We start from the raw sequence: 15,990 nt of genomic DNA, 5'->3' as shown, positions 1-15,990 counted from the left end.
CATGCAGGTGCAGCCTTTAAAGAGGAGTCGCGATCATATCCGGCGCAAATGGGGAGGGAAAGGGAGCGCGGTGGCTGTGGGCTGGATGGAGAAAGCAGTGAATCCAGCGCGAGACGGGCCCTAGACGGTGGCTAGAAGGACCGCCAGAGAAGGGAGCCCCCGTTAGCAATATTAGCAACCGCAAGCCACGAGCCGGCACCGTGACCGAAGTGAGGGCTGTTACCAGCATCACCTTCGGCCAGCTCTCTTCAAAACACGTCCCTTGCCCACCCACTCTTCCTCTGCATCTCTTTGTAAATAGCTCAAACCCATCCGCCAAACCCAAAGGGCTCACTTCCTTACCATCATCCTACCTCCATACTGAAACGCCCAGCATATCACTTTAGCTCCCTTCATTCCTGCGACTCTCCCGGGCGTCGCTAAGCAAACAGGATTCGTCTCTCCGATCTTGTGGGACCCCCAGCCTTTTAGGAAACCCTCGACAACCAAACTCAAGCGACCGACGCATCCTGCCTTCAGGTTCCTGACTGGTCTGCTGTGATTGGGTGTGGAGCAAGGATAAGACAAGCGGCACAATCATGATCGCTGAGCCGTCAATGCCAGGTAATTCATTTTCGCCTGTTTCAAATATGCTCTTGGGGACGAAAACGCTGATATCCCATACAAAAATAGAGCGGCGCCCCTCTCCTGGGTCGCTCAATCTGTCTTCCAACAATCCCTTTCGCGACAGAGCTGCATCGCCTGTCATCCCCTCGCCAGCCCCGCCAAGCGGTAATCGCCCAGTGTCAAGGAACCCGTTCTTCGCTGCCTTTGAGGACGAGCCCGCCAACTCTTCGAACTCTCCCATGCTAATCGACATGTCGGCGACGGTGAAAGGGTCACTTAAAAAGGCGACATTTGGGACAAGTGCAGAGGAACTCTTCGTACGTCAAGCCCCAGCTCCTCATTAGCAAGGTTTTAGATAAGGCGGTCAATACTTTGTCGCATACTTTGTCGCACACTTTGTGGCCAACACCGGCTCTTTCCCCCGACCTTGCGACCGCGACGTGCAATTCGTACAATTCGTGCTATGGATTCAAAATTTGAACAGTTTTCGAAATTGTTTGCTGACTATCCTTCCACACAGAGTAATCTCTCAATTAATGAGTCCGCCAAACAAAATGGTCAGTAGAGCCAAGAACGCCTGCACGACCAGCTCGTCTAACTTCCTGATAAGTAGCAACAGCTCCTCGTCCACCGAACCAGCGGTCTGGAACTCTTCCACTGCAAGGTCATCGTCCGTCGCGATCACAGGAGGATGAGAAGCGATTGCGCAATGGATCAAGAGGTCCGCCAAGGCCAAGGGGGCCGCCTGGGCAAAAGAGTCTGCTTGATAGCCCTGAAAGGAGCGAGAACAGACGCCCAAGACGCAACTCTGAATCGTCGATGATAGACAAGGGATCCTTGAATCCAGAGGAGGAGCGGAAACGCAGAGAAAGGCGTAAGGAGAGAGAGGCGGGAGCCAAGGATGGCAAGTCGCGATCTGGAAGGTCAAAGAGGCCTAATGGCCTTGATTTGATCGACAAGTTGGACGTCACTGGTATCTACGGACCAGGCTGTGAGTGTACAGCCCCTGTTCTCAGACTGACTTCTGCTGACATTCGTCTCAGTATTCCACCACGACGGACCCTTCGATGCTTGCAATCCTCACCGTAACAGAAGGAAGGACCACCGCGCTCCCATGCAAGCGTTCCCTGCCAATTCTGCGAACAATGCCATCGGAGGAACTGGACCGGTGAATAAAAACATTGATCTCGAGAAGTTCCACGGCCGAGGTGCAGAAGGTTTTACAGACTTCGCAACCAGCGGAGCTGATAATTACGAATCCTACGGCAAGAAGCGGCCATCCCTTGAAGGGCGATCCCTCTCGTTCAACCCCAAAGATCGTGTTGAGCCTATCCATGGCGAGGAAACTGTCGGTCTAGGTACCTCCACCTTTCTTGAAGGAGCACCAGCTTCTCGCACGGCTATCCAGCGCCGTGAATCCGAAAATGAAGCCGCTGCTCTTCAGAGCGCAGGTCTTGGACGAAAGAAATCCATTGCACAGCGCATTCGTGGTATCTCTCAACCTCGCCGTGGATTTGGACCGGAATTCGCCCCACGTATCACAAGCCCTGAATTGCGATACGAGGTTCGCCCTAGTGGAGCAAACGGAATCCCAATGCCTGATAGCCCACCACAAGCACTTCCCAAGGGCCCGCAAAGTGCGGGAGGCAGTACCAAGGCTTTCGAGAAGAATCCGTTCTTCGATGACTACGACGACGCCTATGAAAGGAAAGGAGCAAGCATCAAAACCGCTGAGGCGGACGCCAAAGGCGCACCTACTCCGCCAGCTAAATCTCCAACTTCTCCTATAAGAAATGCCTTGGAAAGACGATTGACAGCTGACAGCGCGGATGGTGTTGATGGCGGTAGAGCTAATGCCGGCTTTCTAAGCCGCGTCAAGAGCCTTAAGGGAAAGAAGACAAGACCTGAGAGGAGGCCTTCGTAAGAGGTTCAAACTTTGTGCTGCGAACCCAATCTGGACGTCACTTGGATATCACAATACGCATTGGTCTAACCCGCACAACCTTTCCGTCTATTCTTCTAGATTGTGTGATGAACGCATATTTTTAAGCACACGGTAGACAGGGATGTCTTTCGCACTTTCGCCAAATTCACGTTGAATGAAGAGGGTACTGGAATGAATGTCTAGGGCTTCAGAGGCCAAATGGAACGGTGGTCTCCCATGAACCATTAGCTGGGTACGACTGCACACAGCTCACATGCACATCTCCTTTGTATTTTTCCATTTTCTCATCTCTTCTTGAGAGTCGGGCGAGGGAGGCGCAGATTGGAGTTTCTATTCTTGGAGCTGCTGGCAAGGCTGGACGCTGGCTGGGTCTGCAACGGGCTGCATGGGCGTACAAAGTGGGATCTTGGGAAATTACTAATGCGTAACATTGTTTACAGTGGTGTGGATATAGTAGTGTACCACTCAAAGCAGGGAGTATGCTTGATTCATAGAATTAAACATTGCATTTTACACTAGGTTTAACCATTGCTAAGACCGTTAGAAATCGTGCATGTTAAGTTTCATTGTTAGCGAACTGGCTGGCCCGTTTCTAGCCCGAGAGTTTCGTCTTAAATGGAAGCTTCAGAAAATCATGCATGTCAACAAATTCCATCACAGCTTTGTGTGGGAATGACCCCACTCTGCTCAATCTGTCTCTGCCTCTGTCAAGGATTCCAGGCCCGAGAAATATTAAGGGGATGGAGTGGAGGCCTGTGATACTTGACCACCTGTGAAACATTGAGCGCCATAGGCAAGGTAGCCACCAATCAACCATTCCCGCCCAACGCAACCATGCTTTCTGCATCTACCACCACAAAACGACACCTAAAAACCAATACGCCAAGCAAGGCAGAATTAGAGGGAAATATGGCACAACCCCAGTGGCCGCTGGCCAATTCCCTGCCTGCAAACGCAATGCTTGCGTCGTCTCTGTTCGCTAGCCTTGATTCCGATCAAGAGTCTGCTGCTGATCTGCCGATCTCAAGCAGGAGCAAGAAACGCAAACGAACAGGTACAGGCTGCGTGGCCATCGATAGTGCGCTAGATGGAGGAATCGTGCATGGGAAAGGGGGTATGTGTTGTATTAGTGGAGAGAAGGGTGTCGGGAAGACGGGGGTAGGTGAGCTTCTCATTCATGCTTAGTTCGCTGTTTTGCCGTTTCACCGGGATTGGTGGAGCTTCTTGTTGCAACATGATGCTTCGTGAGAAGCTAGAGGTTTGATTTAGGTATTTGATTGAGGCTGAGTGTTATTTCGTTGTGTCCTTACCGGTTGCGACCGAAGCTTTCTAACTGGTCTTCTCGCATGGTTCAATTCTTTCAAAAAAAAAAAAAAACTAAATCGGGTTGTATAATCGGCGCAAATTTACAGCTAGTTACTCTGCCTTCCATCGCCTTTTCTTATTTCTCCGTTGCGTGTTTACTCGTCTATTACCTAACTTTTAATCCAGCTTTCTCTCGTTTTTCTTGTCTCTCATCTCCTAGCTAATCCAACTTCCCATGCCGCCATAATCGATACAACGGGCACTTTTGATGTCGTCAGGCTTTATGAGACTATTCTGGCCCGCTTACGGAAAGATGCAACTCTTCAGAGAGTGCAACAGGCTACAAAGAGTGTCGGACAGGCTGTATCTACAGACTCTGCATCAACCCCTGAAGATGTAGTTGCGAACATCTTAGAAAGAGTAAGGATCATGCGGGTGTTTGACTTCGATGGAGTTGTGGAGGCAATTGGGGAAGTAAGGGAGGAGCTTGAGAAAGTCGTTCGAGAGCCTACAGGTTCGCCTTGTCTACATCCTGCCTTATCGCCTGAAAAAAGGAGGCCAAGAGAAGAGGTGGCGGATAGTGAGGATGAGGATGGTGGTTTAGACAATGAAGAAGAGGACATGCTGTATGGCGGCGTATCTAAATCTGAGGTACCACACACGGCTCCAGGAACCTTCAGACCAGGAATTGAAGATTCAGAATCAAAGGAAGTCGCGGAAAATGAGGGAGGCAAAATCTCCACAATTGTCATAGACAACCTCACGCAAGTCTTAAATCCTCTGTTGAAGAGTAATTATGTTCAAGGTCCGCATATCCCCTCACTTCTTAGTAAGTTCTGTCCAGATGGGCTACAACTATCTAACTTTCATCTCTGCAGCCCATGCCCTCCTAACCACCTTCCTCCGCAGCCTCACCGACCTAACACACAGCCATACTCTCGTTACCATCCTCCTCAATTCTGCCATATCCCCGCGTCACCTCCCAAACCCCTTTGCTCCACCCTCCGAACATCATCCCAATCCCCTGCCCAGTCACCAAGGCTTTGACCACCCTTCAATCTTTGCATCCAACCTGGCCTATCCAGCTCTCGGTAGAACATTCACCTATTTCCTAGACCTGCATCTGCTACTCTCGAAACTACCTAGACGGCGGGGTGACGCGCGTATCTACTACTCAAACCAAAACGCAGATCACGCAAAGGGGCAGCGGGATGTGGAAATGGTAAATGTAATTGAGGTGCTGAGTGACCGATGGGAAGGAAGGGTTGGGCAGTGGGGCGCCTTTGAATTCTTGGGGGGTGGAGGAGCAGAGGTCGAGGAGGTTGTATAAAATGATTGTAGAGGTGGTGGAATTGAGCGATCAGATAATATAGATATGCAGTAGTGGTTTTGTTTGCTTGTTTCTGAATCATAGAGGCTAGAGACGTGAGGAGCTTCAATGTGTGCTTGTAACTTCTCATATTAGGCTTTCGTATCATTAACCGAGCGGTGTTATGACTTATTGAGATACATAAATTCGATGTACTCTAATTTCTCTATTAGTGGCTTAGGTTTCACACTAAATTCATTAAGATCCTTATTTTCTAGATAGCGAGGCAGTAAGTGAGCTAGCTAATGCTGAGTGAAATGAGAGATTGCGGGGGAACAATGAGGGAAGCTGCGGTTTCTCACCACTGCGGAAAACTCACCCGATCAACTCCTCTAATCAACACATGACATATATTTCAAACCTTTGCGTCCCCTACCGTCCTTCAGGGCCCTGGTCGGACTAGAGATTTCTATGAGGCCAGAGAAATCTCCCGTCTGCAGCAGGGGTTTTTGTAGGGGTGCGCCCTGAGTTTTTTGCCTATGAATTCGAATCTGACTGCGCTGGGGCGATTTGTTTCTTTTTTTTTGGTCCTGAGGTCTGGTGAGAGCGTCGCACAGACTTGGTTTAGACAAGTGAGGGAGAGTGGTGAGTAATTTTTGGAGGGGAGGTCTGCGTGACATTCTAGTTTGAGGAACGCGGAAGGGACACCTGCAGCGCTCCTCCCTGCAAGATGTTCGACCAGTTAGTAGATGATTGTTTAGCTATATTCCAATATTTGACCGCCCCTGTCATCCGGGACCTTGAGCTGTACGTGTCGACACAATTATGTCCGCGCAAATGCACCCTCTTGCAAAGATTCTTGCTTGTAACAGGAGTTTTTATAGGGGGTGTACTCCTGAATTTTTTTGTTTTTCGCAGTGAGTTTGAAACAGGCGGGGGAAATAAGACTGAATTTCTTTTGGACTTTCTTTTCATTTCACACAATGGAGGGGAGAAGGGAAGATACGGACAAAGCGAAGCCCGGAGTCAACGGCTTTTGAGACGAAATGCAGAGTTAAGTAAATTAGATCTGGCTACTTCAGTCAAGCCGAAAATCATCGTCTCCTTCATTTCTCCGCCAACCCCTCAATGAGCCATTCTTTCCCTTCATATCCTCCTCCACGCATCTCCTTCCTGACAATAACTCTACAGCCTTCACGTCCTGATACCGCACGCCCATGGTCGCTTTAACAAGCACGGGGACTGCAAGCAGCGCTGCTACATCAGCAACAGCTCTCCACAGCGACTTCCTGCACAATCTACTAGCCCCGCGCGGGTCGAACTGTTTCCGACCCTGCAGCACGCCACCAATAATGGTTTCTTGGAAGTGCGGAGTGTAGACTGCGCTCAAGTTTGAAGCGATGGGAGGCCTAGACGATGAGAGGTTGCGGCGGGAGTGCGCGAATTCCCGGTCTACGGTCTCGACTTTGAGGGGTTGGAAGCTGTAACCCGAACCTTGGCTCTCCCATCTCGAGGAAATTTCAGATACAACGCCTGACATGCGTCCGGAGGCGCTGAACGCGCGGGTCGTGGCAGCTAGTACGTGCTGTGAGGCTGGTAGGATCAGAGTCGATAGGTAGGCGGTACGTGGGGTCAGGAGAAGTGATGTCAGAGATGACAGGAGAGAGGTTGTTTGGGCGAGGGCGAGCTTATCGGTGCAGGATTTGCTGCGTGTGGGGGGCGCGTCTGAGCGGGAGGGTTTGAGACGGATATGGCCTAGGAGGGAGAAATGGGATCGGCCTCGAAGGCTGGGCAGAGACACATCGCTCGTCCCATCTCCTCCGTTTACTTCCTGAGAAGGAGCGGCTGCTGGTGGAGGTACAGGCCACGGCGTTGCGTCTTCCTGTGCGTCCATAACCAACTCCATGCTCGCATCTCCGCATGGCGCCTCAGAGCAGTACATGTGTATCTTAACACCCTCTTTTATCGCAAAGGGCTGAAACTCCGCGTTCGTTATTTCGGTGCCCTCACGGCGGCGTACAAATGTCGAAGAGCGTAGGCCTGCCACGGCCAAGTCGGCGCATTCTTGGATTAGGAAGCGGTTGAAAGCGCGGATTGCGAGGATCTCGGCATGCCAGTCGTGGAGGACGGTACCGTGTGCGAGAGGGAGTTTAGAGGCAGGGAGGCATTTCATGCCAGTCCTTGGGAAGTGTCAATATATTAACAAAGAAAACTTGGAGTTCTGAGAGTGCGGGAACATACCCTAGGGAAGCACATATCAAGGGCTCGCCATCTTTGATGGGTAATTGGTAAGCTGTTGGAAGCCGGAATTGAAGGGATGCTGTGTGTTGTACCCTTAGACAATGCTATCCCACTCAAAGGAACCCATTCTCGCGCGCCGTCGTCACGTTGACGGGGCTTTCGCTTTGCAGGAAGAGAATCGAAGGTCGAAAGCACGCAATCTGCAATTGCATCCGCAGACATTATGCTGAGAAATGCAGATATCGAGCGTACGCAATAGACGGGGGAGGGTTACATGGATCGGACGTCTGTCAGATTTATCCAATCGCGGGTGGCTTGATGAAAGCTCCCGGCCCCACCATTGGTGTCCTTCATCGCCCTCACTCACGGGCTGACGGGGTCATCTCAACTAGGTGAATCCAGGGCTATTTCCAAGCCTAGACTACTGATATATACACTTGGTGTTTTCCCATTGTCATCATGCAAGCCTTTGGTGAGGAATGTCTCTTCGGCGGGTGCACGCTTTTGCGTCCCATACACTGACCCACACAGTACCCAAAACTCGCAGAGTAAGCTGGAAAAGAAAGATCTACCCTCGGGTACTCCCTCGACGTCTTGCTGACATGGAAATAGCCCAAGTTTGACCTCCATCTGAAAGTGAGGTTCTCTCCCCCGCTGCCTCCGTTTCCCCGCTCACACTCCATCCAGATCATCGACCTCAACAACGTCCCACTCGTTTCCGGTACCTCTTTTATAAAATGGCATCTACCATCCTCTACAGCAGCAGAGCACCGGGGGCGGACGGAGAAGCGTGCCATTAAAGAACATAAAGTTTCCTACGACTACGATAAACATGTTCCCGTCCGGCTCACGGTTGACAAAAACAGCATGCTGCAGGAATCATTCATATTATTTGAGATTTTGCAAGAATACTCTGCTGGAGGGCATGGGGAGCGGATTTCTCTAGGAAATGTGAAGTTGAATTTGGCAGAGTATGTGGAGCAGAGTGAGGCTGAAGGAGAAGACGGGGTTTGCAGGAGGTATTTGATGCAGGATAGCAAAATAAATAGCACTCTGAAGGTTTGTATGTCACGGATCAGACCTCATGATATATGCTAACCGGGTTGCAGATTAGTATTTACATGAAGCAGACCGAAGGCGATAAGAATTTCATAGCGTGTGTTTCTCTCATGACTACATACTGAAGTGCTACTGACAAAATTAGTCCTCCCTTGAAGACAGCACAAGTCTTCGGTGGCATCGCCGGTATTATGGCTGGGGAACAGGGTGACTCCGATGACGTTGGAAGTATGCATTGTGTGGATTAAATTAGTGATTGCAAATCGTACTAATCATTTGATAGCCACACCTTCACTAAGCAGCAAATCACGAGAAGCGGGCGAGTTGCAAGATATGTACAGGAGGACACTTGCAGCTTACTGGGCGGCCCAGCCGGGCGAGCTCAAGGCGGACGAGTGTATAGAAGACATTTTCGCAGGTGGGGACGGATGGGGGAATAGAGAGAAGGCGTATGATACGCCGCGGGATTCCATAAAACTAGCAGGTGGTGATAGCAGCGGGTCAATGAGCGAAAGCGAACCGTTATCAATACACCGAAGTAAGCGGAGAGGCGCCGATGGTCTCCGGAAGTCGCATGAGACTTTAAGGCCTGGAGATGTGGGTCACAGCGGAACAGGTGGGGTGCGCGGGAGAGGAAGCTTAGAACAACAGGCTCATCAGATGAAAGCTGAAGCTGAGAGGAGACGGATTAAACCACCTCATGAGGTCAATGAGTTCGACGTAAGAGAGGACTTACGCAGTTGGAGACTGCTATAAGTAATCCTAATATTAATATTAAAACATATCCCTGAGAAGGTACAACTAAAGCTAGCTGAACAAGCAGCGAGTCGAATACCAACTAGAACTAGAATGCAGCGAAAACCAATCAGATCAACATAAGATACGATCTGAAACTTAAATTTGCGAGTAATAAAGCGCTCAATATTTTTAATTCTGTGAAAATCCAGTAAATATATGACATGAGGAGAGATCGCTATCGGCTAGCAAAATCGAGCTATGTAGGGCTGTAGGCGGTGAAGGCCATGTCCAAAACTTTCTACTCCGGTAGATGAGAATCGTCTCCTTGTGTGTATTTAACGCCTCTCCTCTTCATGTTGGCGCCTCGGACATCCAGCGCCTTCGTATGTCTTCGCTGTCAATTTAAACTCGCACAGCCTCGACGATTCCCTTCAATCGCGCACCTAGGACCGTACTCGAGCTTCCCATCTACTCCTTTACAAACGACAGAACAAGATGCCACCAAACAGAGGCTCCGCAGTCCCCCTAAACCGGTCAACCCTCATCCTCTTGGGAAGCTCCGAGGGCGCTGTGGCAAGCGGGTGAGGGAGGGATCCGCATCCCTAGGTGTAGAATCATTGGGAACACCTGCGGAGGTAATTATTCTTCGAGATGCGGAACATGACGATGTCAGAGAAGATACCGCGGAAGTTCCAGAAACCAAGAAAGGAAAGGCATTGAAAAAAGAAGAAATCTTCGCCTCCCTCCAAGATGAAAAGACGACACCAGCTCAAGACGAAGTGAATAAACAGATCGAAAGCCTTCGACCACAACCTACCCTCGACCCGGACGAGCACACATACCTTTCTCAAGTTGAATTTCAGAAACTTTACTCACTCCTTTATGATGGTTTTACTCTTAAACAATTGTCGAATTATTTTGCCAGCTGTACAGGTGTCACAAAGGATGGTGTAGAGGGTGAAATGTTGCAAGGCTTAATAAAAGGTTCAAGCAAGGGCAAAAAGCCTGCCCATCAATCTGAATGGCGACCCGGCACCAGCCCTATTGACGAACGCTTGCCAGAAGGGAATATCGGAGTGTTGCGGAAAAGGCAGGGACCTGTTGGTAAATACATTCTCGCAGATCAAATCCTGCGGAAAGCTTGGGATATTATTCTCCTGGAGGAAATTGAATCACTGGGCGAACTTGAAGTATCTCTCAAACACTGGCAGCTGTCTCTTCTCACAGCTGGTGGTATGGCTCCTCCCAATCGGCCTTCCTCTCCACTACTATCGCTAATTCGTTCTTTTAGGAACTCCTACATCTCTGGATCAAATTGGACAAGCACGAAATGCTAAAATCGAGATCTTCTGGCCCCATAACGTCATACGGATCACGGCAGACAAAAGCACCGCTGAATATGCCGCGCAAGATGTTGAGAATTACCTCAAACACACCGAGGTTCAAAGGCTCAAGCTCGAGCTGTGGAGGCCACTTCTTCCTGAAGATAGCCGTGATGAAAAAAACCTAGTTGATCTCTTCAAACCGAAAGATATTATCTTGGCTGAAAAGATGAGCGGTGCCATTATTCAGCCTGTCAGCAAAGATACGGTATGAGGCCACTTTATACGCATAGTACCTAGCTAATACGTATAGCTTATGATCCGAGGGGTGAATAAAAGCCAAGTAGAGGATGCGGAGCGCTGCTTGCTTTCAATGCTTCATTTATACCCTATAGATAATAGTTTGGCTCTTTCGAACACTAGAAAAGAAAAGGACAAGAAGCAAAGTGTTGTTCTCTCGGCTGCCTTCAAAAGCGCCCTAGATTATCGGGATCGAGATCACAGATTAGGCCGATGGACTAATCCAGTAGTCAGATCTCCTTCGGATGAAGGATCTGCGACCCAGTCTACCACAGCCGACGAGCAAACCAAAGCGGGTCAGTCTACAGATCATCTCCAAATGCAAGTAATTCGCGCGATACAACGTCCTGTCGTCGCTTTACTGCAAAATGAGAAGTTTATGCAAGCTGGACCCAAGCCGATATGGTCTAGAACAGCGGAAACGCAGGTACATGCGGCTTTTGGTCATGTTCTCCACCCTATGCAAGATGGACCATCAGATATGTCTATCAGGTCCAAGTTTGATATACGAGGCGTGAATAGGACAAAGTCAAAGGCCGTGTTCTCCAGCACCCTTCCTGGCCTATCCCGCCTGCTCACGCAGCTCAAAATCCCCCAGAACTCTCTATTCACCGAAGAAAATCTTGAATACAAGTTCCTACCACTGCCCTCGAAAGAACAAGCCAATGACTCCGGCAAGATATATCCAAGATTGTCATTGCGATTTTTGATCAATCAGAATGGAACGACACGGTTCCGAGGCTTGGGGGCATTTCTCGGGGAGCATATCACGGATGCTATCATACCGGACCTCGCAACGGATATCAGGTTCAAGAAGCAACAAATGGTCTGGTTGTATTATGCTACTACTGATGATAATGTCCGCGTCTATTTGGATGCCATAGAGAAGGATGTTCAAGGTGGCGGTCGGTTAACCGCTCCTCGGGTCTTAAAACTTAAGATACCTACATGGACTATTCGTGACCCTAAAACAACAGTTCAAGATGAGTGGGAAAAAAAGGACTTCATTGAGATGAATTATCTGTTCGCTGGCATTGAACATCGACAGATCATGCGCATGGGTTTTCAGGGCCACAGTCTCACATATACGGCCGTACAGGCAGGGCAATTAGGCGGAAAACGAGGGGAACTCGAGCTGCGATACAGCAAGTCGGACACTGTTGAAGAAAAATCAGGCGCTAAGGGTCAAAAATATGTGCTTTCTCGCTTTGTGAAGTCAGCTTTCAAACTCGCGGATCTCATCAACGACTCCGCTCTCAACAGGCTGTCCATGACTGAGTTGGGAATTCTGCGGAGGGTCCGGGCCGCCCAGCATATCTCAAGAACCACTTTTAGGAAGATTGATTTGAGTAGTGTAACAGGCTCAAAATCTCAGAACACTACCAAGCCTATCAGTAAGGATGGAGGTGAGGTCTTTTCGACTGAGGCCGACCCAGGATCCACAGAAGATATGTCGACACTTCCCAACCCGAACTCAGCAAAGCGCGAAGATGATGACTCAGGGGATGTGCAAAAGGCCTCTACCGAAAATAATGCTTCAACGGCTGAAATCGCTACGACAAATGACGATTCCGTTGTCATTGAAGATTCCGAAAATGTTGTTGATGTTGCAAACAACCCTTTTTCCCGGGATTTTGTTCCTGATGCTTCTTCCAATGGAGATGGAATCCACAGGTGAGGCCAGGAAACATCTGACCAAGTTTAAATCGTCTACATAGAGATGTTTGTTTTCGCGTGTGTAGCGTTTTGGTAGACTTCGCTGCCTGTTGCAAGCATTTTGGGCATTCGTCTGTATATTTGTACTCTATGCCGTAATTACATAATGAACGAATCGCTGCAGCCGCCGCCTAGCGCCCTCGCCGTATTTTGCTCCCCGGACCATTTTGGCCGAAACCAATCTGGTGATTGAGGACAAGCCAACTCCACACTGCTAAATGTGACTTCCTGTAAGAGCTTTGGCCCCTTAACAGTGGAACCACTCACTGGCGGTTTAGTAGCGACTCGAGAAGTTTGGACGCGAGAAACGGCTTGCGCCTTAGCCACGGAAATATTTTAATGTATATCAGGATGACATGTCTCCGTTCAGGTCATCCACTGACCAAGTTTCTATTAAAACTTAAAGGGCTTGACTAGTACGGATTGTACAGCATTAAAAAAGGTATTTATAGTGTCTCGGGAAAATTAGAAGAGCCTCAGGTTTAACTTCTTGATGAGAATTGCTCAATATCAAAAACCGTCCGCTTTCGACCCGCTCCAGAAGCTCTGTGGCGATTCGATCCGCACCACCACAAATGCGGTGAAGAAACTAGTGGCCAAGAATGAATCTGAAGGCGTTCGTTCTGCCTGAGTGGCCCCATTGTTCTAGCTCCACAACAACAGTCATAGGTGTTTAGAATTCACCGTTGGGCCGCGGAAAGCCTGAACCTGCCCGAACCTTCACCCTTGGAGGATTCGCTTACCTACGCAGTTTTAGCGCCATCCACCGCTACAAATTCTTCCCCATCCCCAGACCCTCTTCCAATCTTTGTCCTCATACCTCAAATCAAGTATTTGTGCCTGTAAGCACATCGCATTTATATGCGCTATCGCCATCACTAACATCTGCTCAGGAGCTTTCAATCTACTTCTTTTCAACTTCCAGTTTTCTAAAAATCAAACCGACATCATGGGGTAAGTGACTCAGAAGGCTCCAGCGGGCCACAACACAAACCCCTCACTGCGACCGCAATCATTCTCGCGCTGCTTTCATCTCATCAGATCATCTGCTAACGACTTCCTTCAGTAAGGAAAAGACTCATATCAACGTCGTCGTCATCGGCCATGTCGACTCCGGCAAGTCGACAACCACCGGACGTAAGCCTACTTCACTGCCCCTTGATCGCGGGGTAACAAGCTCACACAATAACAGATTTAATCTACAAGTGCGGTGGTATCGACAAGCGTACGATCGAGAAATTCGAGAAGGTACGTTTAATTTGATTTCTCCGCGATACATCGAACAGCCGGCCAATTTTCTACTTTTTGGCTTATCGCTGAGGAGGGGCATTTTTGGTGGGGTGTGGAAATTTTTGACGCTAAGCCCTCTTCGGCTTTCGGCAAATCAACACCATGACGCAGAGCTGAACAACGCAGCAAAAACGCCAAAGAAGCCCCTCTCGCTCCATTCCGAGGTTGCTATTTGCTATTACCCTTCCGCACCATGCTGACAACGACTCTAGGAAGCCGCCGAGTTGGGCAAGGGCTCCTTCAAGTATGCTTGGGTGCTTGACAAGCTAAAGGCTGAGCGTGAACGTGGTATCACCATCGACATTGCCCTCTGGAAGTTCGAAACCCCGAAGTACTATGTCACCGTCATTGGTAGGTTTTCACCAGCCGCCCTATTGGCTACTCCTACTAACGCTTTCTTGCAGACGCCCCTGGTCACCGTGATTTCATCAAGAACATGATCACTGGTACCTCCCAGGCCGACTGCGCCATTCTCATTATTGCTGCCGGTACCGGTGAATTCGAGGCTGGTATCTCAAAGGATGGCCAGACTCGTGAACACGCTCTGCTCGCATACACTCTTGGTGTCAGGCAAATCATCGTTGCCATCAACAAGATGGACACCACCAAGTGGTCCGAGGAGCGTTTCAACGAAATTATCAAGGAGACCTCTAACTTCATTAAGAAGGTCGGCTACAACCCCAAGACCGTTCCCTTCGTTCCTATCTCTGGCTTCAACGGTGACAACATGATCGAGCCATCCAGCAACTGCCCGTGGTACAAGGGTTGGGAGAAGGAGGGCAAGACCAAGTCTTCTGGCAAGACTCTCCTCGAGGCCATTGACAGCATTGACCCCCCTGCTCGTCCTTCCGATAAACCCCTCCGTCTTCCTCTCCAGGATGTCTACAAGATTGGCGGTATTGGCACGGTACCAGTCGGCCGTGTTGAGACTGGTGTGATTAAGTCCGGGTATGTACTTGAATCTTTGACTCTGAATGATATTTTTCAGCTAATCATTTTTGCAGTATGGTCGTCACCTTCGCTCCCGCCGGTGTCACCACTGAAGTCAAGTCCGTCGAAATGCACCATGAACAGCTCGTTGAGGGTCTCCCTGGTGACAACGTCGGCTTCAACGTCAAGAACGTTTCCGTTAAGGAAATCCGTCGTGGTAACGTTGCTGGCGACTCCAAGAACGACCCTCCCAAGGGTGCCGATTCCTTCAACGCCCAAGTCATCGTCCTCAACCACCCTGGCCAGGTCGGTGCTGGTTACGCTCCAGTGTTGGATTGCCACACTGCCCACATTGCCTGCAAGTTCGCCGAGCTCCTCGAGAAGATCGATCGCCGAACTGGCAAGTCTATCGAAAACAGCCCTAAGTTCATCAAGTCTGGTGATGCCGCTATCGTTAAGATGATTCCCTCCAAACCCATGTGCGTTGAGGCCTTCACTGAGTATCCTCCTCTCGGTCGTTTCGCCGTCCGTGACGTACGTATCACCTAACATTCCCCTTTGCGAGTCTATGCTAATTCCCTTCCAGATGAGGCAGACAGTCGCAGTCGTAAGCTCCCCCCCAAAACCTCCTCAGCTGAGTTGAGATGTATTAACGATTTTTTTTAACTACAGGGTGTGATCAAATCAGTGGTTAAGAGCGATAAGAAAGTATCCCCATATTATACCATAATAGTACTTATACTAACAGTCTCAAAGGGGTGCCGGAAAAGTCACCAAGGCTGCCCAGAAGTAAGCTTATGCTAGATGTTGAGTATACTCGGTGCTAACAGCTTCCAGGGCCTCCAAGAAATAAGCTGTCCGGTATATTTGTGGTGCTTGCAACAGAAGGTAAGATTGTGGGGATGGTCTCAGGAAGTGGTGAAAAGCTGTTCTAGCTTTCCCAGCGGCTACTGGTAGCATTATAGTCAGGGCGAACAGGCGTTGCTCACTTCCATAGATTTCATAATGATGAATGAATTTTATGGGTTGGGCACTTCAAACTTAAGTTTGCATTGTCTATGTGATGCTTAGTGATACTCTCGCGGGGTCACATCCTCCATTGACTAGACTATAACCTTCCCTTTCAAAGCTAAAGTCTTCTAAATGCCCTTCCTGGTCTTCATGTAAGTCAGCTAGCGCAGATCGAACCAGCTGGGCCTTCAGGGTTTGTACTCGGTATCAGCCCGCCC

At 49.5% G+C, this 15,990-nt stretch overlaps 7 protein-coding genes across 7 annotated transcripts; 5 read left to right on the top strand and 2 right to left on the bottom strand.

Annotated features, from left to right (window-relative positions):
* Nucleotides 1–578: 578 nt before the first annotated feature.
* On the top strand, nucleotides 579–2,530 carry K441DRAFT_554783 (Pal1-domain-containing protein; the record flags this gene model as incomplete). Its single annotated transcript, XM_067643246.1, has 5 exons — nucleotides 579–603; nucleotides 673–923; nucleotides 1,091–1,163; nucleotides 1,220–1,597; nucleotides 1,650–2,530. The coding sequence occupies 5 exons, from the start codon at nucleotides 579–581 to the stop codon at nucleotides 2,528–2,530; spliced, it is 1,608 nt and encodes a 535-aa protein (XP_067505509.1).
* An 876-nt stretch (nucleotides 2,531–3,406) lies between these two features.
* On the top strand, nucleotides 3,407–5,402 carry K441DRAFT_658069 (uncharacterized protein). Its single transcript, XM_067648280.1, has 3 exons — nucleotides 3,407–3,709; nucleotides 4,043–4,661; nucleotides 4,735–5,402. The coding sequence occupies exons 1-3, from the start codon at nucleotides 3,461–3,463 to the stop codon at nucleotides 5,184–5,186; spliced, it is 1,320 nt and encodes a 439-aa protein (XP_067505508.1). The 5' UTR covers nucleotides 3,407–3,460; the 3' UTR covers nucleotides 5,187–5,402.
* Nucleotides 5,403–6,044: 642 nt separating this feature from the next.
* K441DRAFT_64806 (uncharacterized protein) lies at nucleotides 6,045–7,682 on the bottom strand. Its single transcript, XM_067646877.1, has 2 exons — nucleotides 7,407–7,682; nucleotides 6,045–7,345 (listed from the first exon to the last, which is right to left on the bottom strand). Exon 2 carries the CDS (start codon nucleotides 7,336–7,338, stop codon nucleotides 6,244–6,246), a length of 1,095 nt encoding a protein of 364 aa, XP_067505506.1. The 5' UTR covers nucleotides 7,339–7,345; nucleotides 7,407–7,682; the 3' UTR covers nucleotides 6,045–6,243.
* On the bottom strand, nucleotides 7,365–7,628 carry K441DRAFT_554588 (uncharacterized protein; the record flags this gene model as incomplete). The annotated part of the gene is made up of 1 exon (XM_067643233.1): nucleotides 7,365–7,628. One exon carries the CDS (start codon nucleotides 7,626–7,628, stop codon nucleotides 7,365–7,367), a length of 264 nt encoding a protein of 87 aa, XP_067505507.1.
* Nucleotides 7,683–7,885: 203 nt separating the features above from the next.
* Nucleotides 7,886–9,332, top strand: K441DRAFT_695420 (uncharacterized protein; the record flags this gene model as incomplete). Its single annotated transcript, XM_067652813.1, has 5 exons — nucleotides 7,886–7,954; nucleotides 8,019–8,465; nucleotides 8,516–8,562; nucleotides 8,611–8,693; nucleotides 8,749–9,332. The coding sequence occupies 5 exons, from the start codon at nucleotides 7,886–7,888 to the stop codon at nucleotides 9,219–9,221; spliced, it is 1,119 nt and encodes a 372-aa protein (XP_067505505.1). The 3' UTR covers nucleotides 9,222–9,332.
* A 182-nt stretch (nucleotides 9,333–9,514) lies between these two features.
* On the top strand, nucleotides 9,515–12,684 carry K441DRAFT_658064 (uncharacterized protein). The gene is made up of 3 exons (XM_067648279.1): nucleotides 9,515–10,436; nucleotides 10,495–10,793; nucleotides 10,839–12,684. The coding sequence occupies exons 1-3, from the start codon at nucleotides 9,557–9,559 to the stop codon at nucleotides 12,501–12,503; spliced, it is 2,844 nt and encodes a 947-aa protein (XP_067505504.1). The 5' UTR covers nucleotides 9,515–9,556; the 3' UTR covers nucleotides 12,504–12,684.
* A 750-nt stretch (nucleotides 12,685–13,434) lies between these two features.
* Nucleotides 13,435–15,733, top strand: K441DRAFT_658063 (translation elongation factor EF-1 alpha). Its single transcript, XM_067648278.1, has 10 exons — nucleotides 13,435–13,495; nucleotides 13,608–13,678; nucleotides 13,734–13,789; nucleotides 14,044–14,182; nucleotides 14,236–14,779; nucleotides 14,836–15,295; nucleotides 15,348–15,368; nucleotides 15,434–15,465; nucleotides 15,518–15,550; nucleotides 15,599–15,733. The coding sequence occupies exons 1-10, from the start codon at nucleotides 13,491–13,493 to the stop codon at nucleotides 15,612–15,614; spliced, it is 1,377 nt and encodes a 458-aa protein (XP_067505503.1). The 5' UTR covers nucleotides 13,435–13,490; the 3' UTR covers nucleotides 15,615–15,733.
* The last annotated feature ends 257 nt before the right edge of the window (nucleotides 15,734–15,990 follow it).

Source organism: Cenococcum geophilum (assembly GCF_001692895.1).
Source record: "Cenococcum geophilum 1.58 unplaced genomic scaffold K441scaffold_15, whole genome shotgun sequence".
In the NCBI taxonomy this organism is placed as follows: domain Eukaryota; kingdom Fungi; phylum Ascomycota; class Dothideomycetes; order Gloniales; family Gloniaceae; genus Cenococcum; species Cenococcum geophilum.
Note: the sequence above shows the minus strand (reverse complement) of the source record. Positions and strands in the feature narration are given on the sequence as shown.